Source organism: Erinaceus europaeus, chromosome 13 (assembly GCF_950295315.1).
Source record: "Erinaceus europaeus chromosome 13, mEriEur2.1, whole genome shotgun sequence".
In the NCBI taxonomy this organism is placed as follows: Eukaryota; Metazoa; Chordata; class Mammalia; order Eulipotyphla; family Erinaceidae; genus Erinaceus; species Erinaceus europaeus.
The window spans coordinates 44,116,246-44,127,863 of NC_080174.1; the positions used below are offsets into that span (position 1 = coordinate 44,116,246).

The 11,618-nt window shown below is 42.4% G+C and overlaps 1 protein-coding gene across 9 annotated transcripts in view; it reads left to right on the forward strand.

Annotated features, from left to right (window-relative positions):
• Positions 1-11,171, forward strand: part of GMEB1 (glucocorticoid modulatory element binding protein 1) — a 65,765-nt gene extending 54,594 nt beyond the window's left edge. For all 9 annotated transcript variants that reach the window (XM_060205665.1, XM_060205672.1, XM_060205671.1 and 6 more), the window contains 3 exons: positions 444-581; positions 3,624-3,746; positions 10,373-11,171. In XM_060205665.1, coding sequence (XP_060061648.1) covers positions 444-581; positions 3,624-3,746; positions 10,373-11,073 — 962 coding nt within the window. In that variant the 3' untranslated portion in view covers positions 11,074-11,171. The remainder of the gene's footprint in view (positions 1-443; positions 582-3,623; positions 3,747-10,372) is intronic.
• The last annotated feature ends 447 nt before the right edge of the window (positions 11,172-11,618 follow it).

An 11,618-nucleotide genomic window follows, 5' to 3' on the forward strand; every position in this document is an offset into this window, starting at 1 on the left:
GGTAGTGTAGGACTTGAGGATTTACATGTGTAAGGCCCTGAGTTCTGGTCATGGTACCACTTTCTGAAACAGTGCTCTGACCTCCCCCACTTAGAAAATAAATAAACATATTAAAAATAAAATGTGGTAGGAGACCAAGAGGTAGCTCACCTGGTAGAACTCACACTTTACCATACTCAAGGACCTAGGCTTGAGCCCCTGGTAACTACACTGGAGTCTGTGCACAACTGGTGCTGTGTTGTTTTTCTACACTCTTATTATCTATATCTCTCTTCCTCCCTGCTTCCTCTCTGCCTCTGTATTTATAGGAAGAAAAAGTCCACCAGGAGGGGTGGAATCATGCAAAAGAACCACACTAAGATAATGTTGATTTTAGCACACTATCCAGATGGACCTCAATATATGTAAATCTCTTGTTCACTATTTTGTCCCTCTTATACTAGAGGATACTTTGATGTTCTGGAAAGGAATAGCTGATGTTGGGCTGATGGAAGAGGTTGTCTGCAATATACAGAAGGAAATAGAGGAATTACTCAGGGGAGTTCAGCAGCGGCTCATACAGACTCCCTTCCAGGTCACAGGTAAGTGCACTAAACCCAATAATAGAGATTATTAAATACAAACAACTGTAGGCAGATCCTGTTAACCTTATTAGATTACTAAACTTATATCATCCCCATTTTATAGATAAGGAAATGAAGATTCATGAAAGTAAAGTCAAGGGGGCTGAAGAGATAACTTGCTGGGTAGAGTGTATGCCTTGCCATGTGCTTGACCCAGATTTGAGTTCCGGAGCTACATGGTGGTGTTAGAGCAGCACCAAGGGAAGCTCTGCTGTTGTGGTGACTCTGTATCTCTCTCCTCTCTCTCACTCTGAATGAGGAAGCACCCCTGGGGCAGTGAAACCATGCATGTTTGAGGTCCCAGCTCTTCCACAAAAATGTAAAGTCACTGGCGTAAGGATCCTGGTTCGAGCCCCCGGCTCCCCACCTGCAGAGGAGTCGCTTCACAGGCGGTGAAGCAGGTCTGCAGGTGTCTATCTTTCTCTCCCCCTCTATCTTACCCTCCTCTCTCCATTTCTCTCTGTCCTATCCAACTACAGTGACATCAATAACAACAGTAATAACTACAACACTAAAACAACAAGGGCAACAAAAGGGAAAATAAATATAAAAAAAAAATGTAAAGTCAGTGATGGGGCCAGGTGGTGGCGCACCTGGTTAACACATACACTACAGTGCACAAAGACCTGGGCTGAGGTTCCTGTTCACTCTTGCAGGGGGAAAGCTTCCTGGTGAAGTAGAGCTGCACGTGTCTCTGTCTCTTCCCTCTCTTCTCTCCCCATCGTTCTCAATTTCTCTCTGATTTCAATAATAAATAAATTAAATAAGACTTAAAAATATTTTTAACAAATAAATTGTACAAAGTTCATATTCAGGTTTAGCTGTTCTTTTTCCCTTCCTTCCTTCCTTCCTTCTTTCCTTCCTTCCTTCCTTCCTTTCTTCCTTCTTTCTTTCTTTTTTTTTACCAGAGCACTGCTCAGCTCTGGCTAATGGTGGTGCTGGGGATTGAACCTGGGACCTTTGGTACCTCGGGCATGAAAGTCTTTTTGCACAACCATTATGCTATCTCCCCAGTCCCCTCTTTCTATCTTTCTTTCTTAGGAAAACAGGTGGCTTGTCTGGTATTTTTATTTTTATTTTATTTATGATAGAGATACAGAGAGAGACTAGAGCACTGCTCAGCTGATGGTAGTGCTGGAGATTGAACCTGGGACTGTAGAGCTTCAGGCATGAAAGTCTTTTGCATAACCATTACACTATCTCCCCAGCCCTAGCCATGCTTTTCTTTACAGGTAATTTTTGCCATTATATAGTGTACCTAAAAGCAATATTTCTTTCGTTCTCGCTGTCTTTCTTTCTTTTTTTCTTTTTTTCCGTTTGCCTCCCTCTGTGTGTGTGTGTGTGTGTGTGTGTGTGTGTGTGTGTGTGTATTCTGAAGATATATTGTGAATACATATGTATGTGAATATATATGTGTGTGTTTGTATGGTTTGAAAATTGGAGAAACAAACCTGATTTTGAAGACTTTTATAGTCTATTAGTTTAAAAGTTTCAGAAATAAGAGTGTTTATTAATGGCTGTTGCTGAATACTCATAGGATGCTTTCTTCAGTAAAAGGATGTTACAAATGTGGCCATAATGAGATCTCACAAGCTTATGATATACATTTTAAATTAAAATTTACTGTTGTTGTTGTTATTATTTTGTACCTCCAGGGTTATTGATGGGACTTGGTGCCTCCACTAGGAATCCACTGCTCCGGGAGGCTATTTTTCCCCCATTTTGTTGCCCTTGTTGTTGTTGTTGTTATTCTTGTCATTACTGCTGTTGTTAGGATAGAGAGAAATCCCCTGCAGGTGGGGAGTCAGGGGCTCAAACTGGGATCTTAAAATGCTGGGTTCAATCCCTGGCACCATATAGGAGGAACAAGGTAGAACTACATGGATAGGAGGGGCCTGGTTGTGGCACATCTGGTTGAGCGCATATATTACAATGCACAAGGACACAGGTTCGAGCCCCTGGTCCCCACCTGCAGGGGGAAAGATTTGCGAGTGGTGAAGCAGTGCTACAGGTGTCTCTCTCTCTCTCTCCCTCTCTATCACCCTCTTCCCCCTTGATTTCTGGCTGTCCTTATCCAATAAATAAAGATTAAAAAAAAAGTTTTGTTTTGTTTTTTTAAAAAAAGAACTACATAGATAGGGGGTCGGGCACTAGTGCAGCGGGTTGAGTGCATGTGGTACAAAGTGTAAGGATCCTGGTTTGAGCCCCTGACTCCCCACCTACAGGGGAGTCCCTTCACAGGTGGTAAAGCAGGTGTCTATCTTTCTCTCCCCCTCTCTTGTCTTCTCCTTTCTCCATTTCTCTCTGTCCTATCCAACAATGACAACATCAGTAACAAAACAATAATAACTACAACAACAATGAAAAACAACAAGGGCAACAAAAGGGAAAATGAATAAATAAATTTAGAAAAAGACTTTAAAAGAAAAAAAAAGAACTACATGGATAGTAGAGTAGTTCTTTGTTTTCTCTCTCTCATTAAATTGGAAATGATTCGGGCTGGGGAGGTTACCCATTGGTGATGCATATGTGTAAGACCCTGGGTTCAGTCTCTGGTATAACATATTAAAAAGGTTGTTTTTGTTTGTTTATGATAGTTCCAATATTTCTGGATTATTTTGTATTTATAAACAGAAAAATTGTTTGCTGGTGGAACCTTTTAATTTGTTTGTTTATTATATTACCAACAGGCTTATCTTTGGGACTCAGTGCCTGCAGGATAAATCCACTGCTCTTGGTGGCCATATTTTCCTTTTTTTAATTTATTTTTTTAATTTCTTTTTTATTTAGTAGGACAGAGAGAAATTGAGAGAGAAGGGGCATAAAGACACCTATAGCATTGCATCATCACTAATGAAGCTTCCCCCCTGGAGGTGGGGACCAGGGACTTAAACCCAGGTCCTTGAGCATGATAACGTGTGCACTCAACTGGCTGTGCTATCATCTGGCCCTCGAGCCTTTCAGTTTCAACTCAACTGATAAGCATTTTTTCTTTAATAGATGCTGCTGTTCTCAACAATGTAGCCCATACATTTGGCCTAATGGACACTGTCAAGAAGGTTTTGGACAACAGGAGGAGCCAAGTAGAGCAGGGAGAAGAGCAGTTTCTCTATACTCTAGCAGGTGTGTATAACTTTTCTTTCTTAAGTGATATTATACTAATATCCTTGAGGTTTGCCTTTTTTTTAAAGATTTTATTTATTCATGAGAAATGATAGGAGAGAGAGAAAGAACCAGACATCCCTCTGGTACACGTGCTGCCGGGGATTGAACTCAGGGCCTCATGCTTGAGAGTCCAAAGCGTTACGCACTGTGCCACCTCCCAGACAACTCTTTTTTAAGTATTTTATTTATTTTATTTTGAGAAAGATGCAGAGAAAGGAAGACACAGAGAGAAACACCAGAGCACTGCTGAGCTCTTGCTCATGGTGGTGCAGGGGATTGAACCTGGGACATCAGAGCCTCAGGCATAAGAGTCTCTTTGCATAACCATTATGCTATATACCCCTGCCCTTGTCATTTCTTTTAATCTATTATTGTTCTTATTTGCTTTTGAGGTAACTTTCATTTATAAGTCTATGTGTTTTAGTAGTACAACTTTTTACCTCTTCAAAATGTGCTACCCCGTCCACATCCCCACCAAAGTCTCTCCAGAAAAATCCATTTGGCCTCCACTCCACCACCCTTCCCCTACACACACAACTCCCCTCCTCCTTTGTTACCCTCAGTTCTGCTGTCAAAGGTCATAGCCTTTATTGGGTTTTCTTATTTACCTGACTTTGTTTGCTTTCTTCATATAAGTGAATTATTTTATGTTTTCTTTTTTTTGTTATCTTTACTTATTTACTTGATAGAGACAGAAGTCGAGAGAAAGGGGGAAGTAGAGAGGGAGAAAGACAGAGAGACACCTGCAGCCCTGCTTCACCACTCGTAAAGCTTTTCCCCTGTAGGTAGGGACTGGGGACTTGAACCCAGGTGCTTGTGCACTGTAACGTGTGCACTCAACCAGGTGTGCCACTGCCTGCCCCCCCTATATTTTCATTTTATATGAGTCCCTTCAGTGTTTCTTCTTCCTCCTCCTCTTCTTCTTTTTTTGCCTTCAGGGTTATTGCTGGAGCTCAGTACCTGTACTACTATGAATCCACTGCTCCTGGAGGCCATCCTTTTCTCATTTTTTTGCCCTTGTTGTTATTATTGTTATTGTTGGAATAGAACAGAGAGAAATTGAGAGAGGAGGTGGTGCAGTGGAGAAAGCATTGGACTCTCAAGCATAATGTCCTGAGTTCAATCCCTGGCAGCACATGTATTAGAGTGATGTCTGGTTCTTTCTCTCTCTCTTCCTATCTTTCTCATAAATACATAAATTCTTTAAAAAAAAAAAAAGGGAGTCGGCAGTAGCGCAGCGGGCTAAGCGCAGGTGGCGCAAAGCACAAGGACTGGTGTAAGGATACTGGTTCGAGCCCCTGGCACCCCACCTGCAGGGGAGTTGCTTCACAGGTGGTGAAGCAGGTCTGCAGGTGTCTGTCTTTCTCTCCCCCTCTCTGTCTTCCCCTCCCTCTCTCCATTTCTCTCTGTCCTATGCAACAGTGACAACAACAATAACTACAAGGGCAACAACAGGGAATAAATAAATAAATATTTATTTATTTAAAAAAAAAAAGATAGACACCTGGGGTGGGGGTAGATAGCATAATGGTTATGCAAACAGACTCTCATGCCTGAAGCTCCATCAAATCCCAGGTTCAATCCCCCACACCACCATAAGCCAGAGTTGAGCAGTGCTCTGGTTAAAAAGTAAAAACAATATAAATAAAACATTAAAAAAAGAAAGAAAGATAGACACCTGCAGACCTGCTTCACCGCTTGTGAAGGGTTAGGGTTGGGGTAGGGGTTGAGGTAGGGTTAGGGTAGGTAGAGACACGCCTACAAGTGGGGAGCCGAGGCTTGAAGCCAGTCCTTGCACTTCACGCCATGTATGCTTAACCCGCTGCACTACGGCCCGGCCCCCTTCCTTCAGTATTTTTTTCTTTAAATATTTATTTATTTATTCCCTTTTGTTGCCCTTGTTTATTTATTTATTTACTTATTTATAAAATTTATTTCTTTATTGGGGAATTAATGTTTTACATTCAACAGTAAATACAATAGTTTGTACATGCATAACATTCCCCAGTTTCCCATTTAACAATACAACCCCCACTATGTCATTTATCATCCTTCATGGACCTGTATTCTCCCCACCCACCCACCCCAGAGTCTTTTACTTTGGTGCAATACGCCAATTCCATTTCAGGTTCTACTTATGTTTGTTGCCCTTATTTTATTGTAGTTATTATCGTTGTTATTGATGTTGTTGTTGTTGGATAGGACAGAGAGAAATGGAGAGAGGAGGGGAAGACAGAGGGGGAGAGAAAGATAAGACACTTGCAGACCTGCTTCACCACCTGTGAAGTGACTCCCCTGCAGGTGGGAAGCCGGGGGCTTGAACCGGGATCCTTACACCAGTCCTTGCACTTTGCACCACCTGCGCTTAACCTGCTCTACTACTGCACGACTCCCCCTTCAGTATTTCTTATAGATCTTGTTTAGCTAAGATGAATTCCTTTGGCTGCTACTTATCTGAAAAGCTCTCATTACCTCCTTCAAACCTGACTGATAGATAACCTACCAGGATAAAGTATTTTTAGGCCTGTTTTACTCAGAACTTCTTTATCATTTATTTTTATTTATATATTAGTGAGAAAAATAGGAGGAGAGAGAGAGAGAGAGAGAGAGAGAACCAGACATCACTCTGATACATGTGCTGCTGGGGATTGGACTAGGAACCCAAAGCTTGAAAGTTCAATGCTTTATCCACTGTGCCACCTCCTGGACCATTCAGAACTTCAAATATATCTTGCCAGTCCTTCCTTCCTTCCTTCCTTCCTTCCTTCCTTTCTTTCTTTCTTTCTTTCTTTCTTTCTTTCTTTCTTTCTTCCTCTCTTTCTTTTTTAAATAATTCTTTTAATTTTATTTTAAAATTTTTTTTAATTATCTTTATTTGATAGAGACAATTATATATCAAGAAGGAAGGAGGAGAGAGAGAGAGAGGAAGAGACAGAGAGACACCTGCAGACCAGCTCACCACTTGTGAAGCTTTCCCCTTGCAGGTGGAGACTGGGAGTTTGAATGTGGGTCCTTGATCATTGTAGCATGTGCACTCAACCAGGTGCGCCACCACCCAGCCCCATCAGTCCTTTTTCACCTTTAGTATTTCAGTTAAGAAATCAGCTTTGGGGATTTCTTTATTATTATTATTATACCTTATATTTATTTATTTATTTATTTATCCCCTTTTGTTGCCCTTATTGTTTTATTGTTGTAGTTATTGATATCGTTGTTGTTGGATAGGACAGAGAGATGGAAAAAGGAGGGGAAGACAGAGAAAGCAAGAGAAAAATAGACACCTGCAGACCTGCTTCACCACTTGTGAAGCGACTCCCCTGCAGGTGGGGAGCTGGGGCTCAAACTGGGATCCTTACACCAGTCCTTGTGCTTTGTGCCATGTGCGCTTAATCCGCCGCACTACCACCCGACTCCCTTGGAGATTTCTTTTATTAGTGACTCTTCATTTTTCTTTAACAGCCTTCAGATTATCTATTTGTCTTCAGTCCTTGAAATTTTAACTATTATGATTCTTAATGAACTTAGGACTATGCTCATTGTTCTTGAAGCTTGTCAAGCCTTCTGCATCTAGGAGTCTGTCTCTTTTAATTTAGGGAAATTCTCAGTTAAAGTTTCTTCAAATAAATATTCTGCCCCTTTCTCTCTTTTTCTTCTTACACGCTTATGATGCAAATAATGTTTCTCTTAATGCTGTCCCATAATTCTCATATATTAATTATTTTAGTTTTTAAAATATCTTTTATTTTTTAAAAAACCTTTTTTTTTTTTTTTGCCTCCAGGTTATTGCTGGGGCTCGGTGCCTGCACTACGAATCCACTACTCTGGGAGGCCATTTTTCCCATTTTGTTGCCCTTGTTGTTGTTGCCCTTGTTGTAGTTGTTATTGTTGTCATAGCTGTTGTTGTTGGCTAGGACAGAGAAATTGAGAGAGGAGGGGAAGACAGAGAGGAAGAGAGGAGAAAGATAGACACCTGCAAACCTGCTTCACCACTTGCAAAGCAATCCCCTGTAGGTGGGGAGCGGGGGCCTGGAGCTGGGGGCTGGAATTGGGATCCTTACGCTGGTCCTTGCACTTTGTGCCATGTGCGCTTAACCTGCTGCGCTACTGCCCAGCTCCCTCTTTTATTTATTTTAATGAAAGAAAGATACAGAAGGGGGAAGGAGGGAGAAACAGAAAGACCAGAGCACTGCTCAGCTCTAGCTTATGGTGGGCAGGGGATTGAACCAGGGATCTCAGGGGCTTCAGGCATGAAGGGCTCAGGCATGAAAGTCCTTTGCATAACCATTATGCAGTTTCTCTGCCTGTTTTTTTTTTCATTTTCTATTTATTTATTTATTCCCTTTTGTTGCCCTTGTTGTTTTAGTGTTGTAGTTATTATTGTTGTCGTTATTATGGATAGGACAGAAAGAAATGGAAAGAGGAGGGGAAGACAGAGGGGGAGAGAAAGAGAGACACCTGCAGACCTGCTTCACTGCCTGTGAAGCAACTCCCCTGCAGGTGGGGAGCCAGAGGCTCGAACTGGGATCCTTATGCCGGTCCTTGCACTTTGAGCCACATGCACTTAACCCGCTGCGCTACCACCTGACTCCCTTAGTGGGTTTTTTTCTAACATAGCAACAGAGAGGTAGAGTGAGTGAGGAAGAGAGAGTGAATGAGAATATAGAATCAAAACTGCATTCAATGCAGTGGAGGCCAGGCTTAAATGCTTACATACATGGCAAAGCAGCATATTTCACTGATTGACTTCTTTTTTATTTATTTTTTAAATATTTATTTTCCCTTTTTGTTGCCCTTGTTGTTTTTATTGTTGTAGTTATTATTGTTGTTATTATTGATACCATCGTTGTTGGCTAGGACAGAGAGAAATGGAGAGGAGTGGAATACAGAGAGGGGGAGAGAAAGATAGACACCTGCAGACCTGCTTCACCGCTTGTGAAGTGACTCCCCTGCAGGTGGGGAGCTGGGGGCTCGAACCGGGATCTTCATGTCAGTCCTTGCACTTTGCACTATGTGCACTTAACCCACTGCGCTACCGCCCGACTCCCTGATTGATTTCTTTTCTTACCTTTTTCTTTCTTTTTTTTTTTTTTTTCTTCTGGTTGGTTTATTCTACCCTATTTTCTTGTTCTCCACTTCAGTCTTTAGTGTCTTTTTCCTTGTAGGTATTTTCCTGTGGGGTGTGTATGTGTAGCTCTGTCATTGTACTCTTCTTTCATCTGGTCACTATTATGAATTTATCTATAAATTTCCTCATTATTTCTCTGAATTTGTTGTAGTTCTCCATAATTCTTCTCAACTCAGTAAGTATCTCTAACGTCGTAGCTTTAAGTTCTTCATTGGGAGGCCTATTATAGCTATGTTGAATTTAAGTTTTTCTTCAATTGCTGTCTTGATCCAACACTGCAGGTGAGTTACATTCTCTTTCCACTGTGTAACTGTCTGCAGAGGCAGTGAGGCAGTGGGTGGCAGGGTCCTAATTGGAACTAGATGACAGCCACAGAAGCAGAGGCCCTAGCTGTACAAGATACAGGCTAAATCAAGCACAGGTAAACTGAACTGGCCAGACTGAACTGGTAAGAGTTGACATGGGAGTGAACTGAACCCAGCAGCCACGACTGGGAGGTGCCCATGTAGGCAAGCAGCAGCAGCAGAAGCTGGGCTGAAGTAGCCAGAGCCAAAGGTGTTTAGAGCCAGTAGGGCAATTGAATGCTATGGCAAGATCCTGGCCCAGTGGCATGGAAGCAAACAGGGAGCAAATTTTTACCTTAGTTATGAGTTTCTCTGTTCTCACAATTTGGTGTTTCTTTCTTTTGTTTTAGTTCATCTGAGCTGCAAGCTGGTTTTTATGCTGGTTTGTCCATGTATGTTGTAGCTTTTGCTGTGCTGGTGGCAACAAGAGCAATCAGAGGCTCTTTGGCCCCTGCCATCCTGACTGGAAGCCCTTGAGTTTTGCCATTTTCTTAATTGATTTATATTGTGACTGACTCCTTCCTTTTGTTTAATCCACATAGTATTAGATTTTTACACAGATCCAGGTGGAATGTAGTAAAGTAAATCAGCGGAGGCACAAAGAAAAAAGCAGACCTAGCATCAGGGTCATCCTATATATATATATTTTTTAATTTTATTTATTTATTCCCTTTTGTTGCCCTTGTTGTTTTATTGTTGTAGTTATTATGGATGTCGTTGTTGTTGGATAGGACAGAGAGAAATGGAGAGAGGAGGGGAAGACAGAGAGAGAGGGAGAGAAAGACAGACACCTGCAGACCTGCTTCACCGCCTGTGAAGGGACCTGCCTGCAGGTGGGGAGCCGGGGCTCGAACCGGGATCCTGACGCCGGTCCTTGAGCTTCTTGTCAACAACGATGACAACAACAATAACTACAACAATAAAACAACAAGGGCAACAAAAGGGAATAAATAAATAAAAAGAAAATATTAAAAAAAACAAACAAACAAAAAAAAACAATGAAGTGATTTACCTTGGTAGCAAAACTCACGTAAGATTCCCCAAGTCTCGTAAGCCAGTTTACTCTTCCCAAGTTGATACTTCCTTCCACACCAAATACTATCTTTTTTCCATAGATTTGGAACGCCAGTTGGAAGAGCAGAAGAAGCAAGCTCAGGATCAGAGGCTGAAATCCCAGACAGTTCAAAATGTAGTACTGATGCCTGTGAGCACTCCTAAGCCTCCAAAACGACCTCGTCTCCAACGGCCAGCCTCGACTACTGTCCTGAGCCCTTCTCCTCCTGTCCAGCAGCCTCAGTTCACTGTCATCTCACCCATCACCATCACCCCAGTGGGTCAGTCTTTTTCCATGGGCAATATTCCAGTGGCCACCCTCAGCCAGGGCTCCAATCCTGTGACTGTCCACACACTGCCTTCTGGCCCTCAGCTCTTCCGCTACGCCACGGTGGTCTCCTCTGCCAAGAGCAGCTCATCAGACACAGTGACGCTCCACCCTTCATCTAGCTTGGCACTGCTAAGCTCCACCGCTATGCAGGATGGGAGTACCCTGGGCAACATGACCACCATGGTAAGCCCTGTGGAATTGGTGGCCATGGAATCTGGCCTGACCTCTGCAATCCAAGCTGTTGAAAGTACCTCAGAGGATGGACAGACCATCATTGAGATCGACCCAGCCCCAGACCCAGAGGCTGAGGATACTGAGGGCAAAGCAGTCATTTTGGAGACAGAGCTGAGGACTGAAGAGAAAGTTGTGGCTGAGCTGGAAGACCACCAGCATCAAGTCCACAATGTAGAGATCGTGGTCTTGGAGGACTAACTGGCAGTCTCGGGGCCAGGAGATATGTTTTGGTTTGGATTTTAATTATTTGTTTATTTTGTCATTGTCTCACTCATTTCCACATAGGATTTTTTTTTTAAACAAAATCTCCTTGTAACTGAAAATGTAGGGTTCAACCCTCTTAACCTGTCACTGAAAAGGGGACAAAACCAAGCTGCCCCTCTGGAATTGGAGAGTAGGTCACTCAATGTCCTGATTCTCTCACACCAAGAAAATTTGTTTCTTTTAGGGGAGGCATGAAGAAATCCTGTCTGGAAAGTCCTCTTCACGGTTAGCCTGTCTGTGTTCATGTGGTTTTATTCTTATAAAAATGCACAGATCAAACTCTGGAATACAGATCTGACACTGGAAGGCAATCCACTCACAAGTAGATGCAGAAGACCATTTCTCTTTGTATCCTGAAGAGTCCCTTCAGAGGTTAGCACAAAAATCCAAAACAAAAGGAAATATTTTCCTCCCCTCTGCTTGGAAGAAAGGTTGCATACTGGCAGCAACTTTAAAAGGAAAGTGCTTTGGCTAGGATG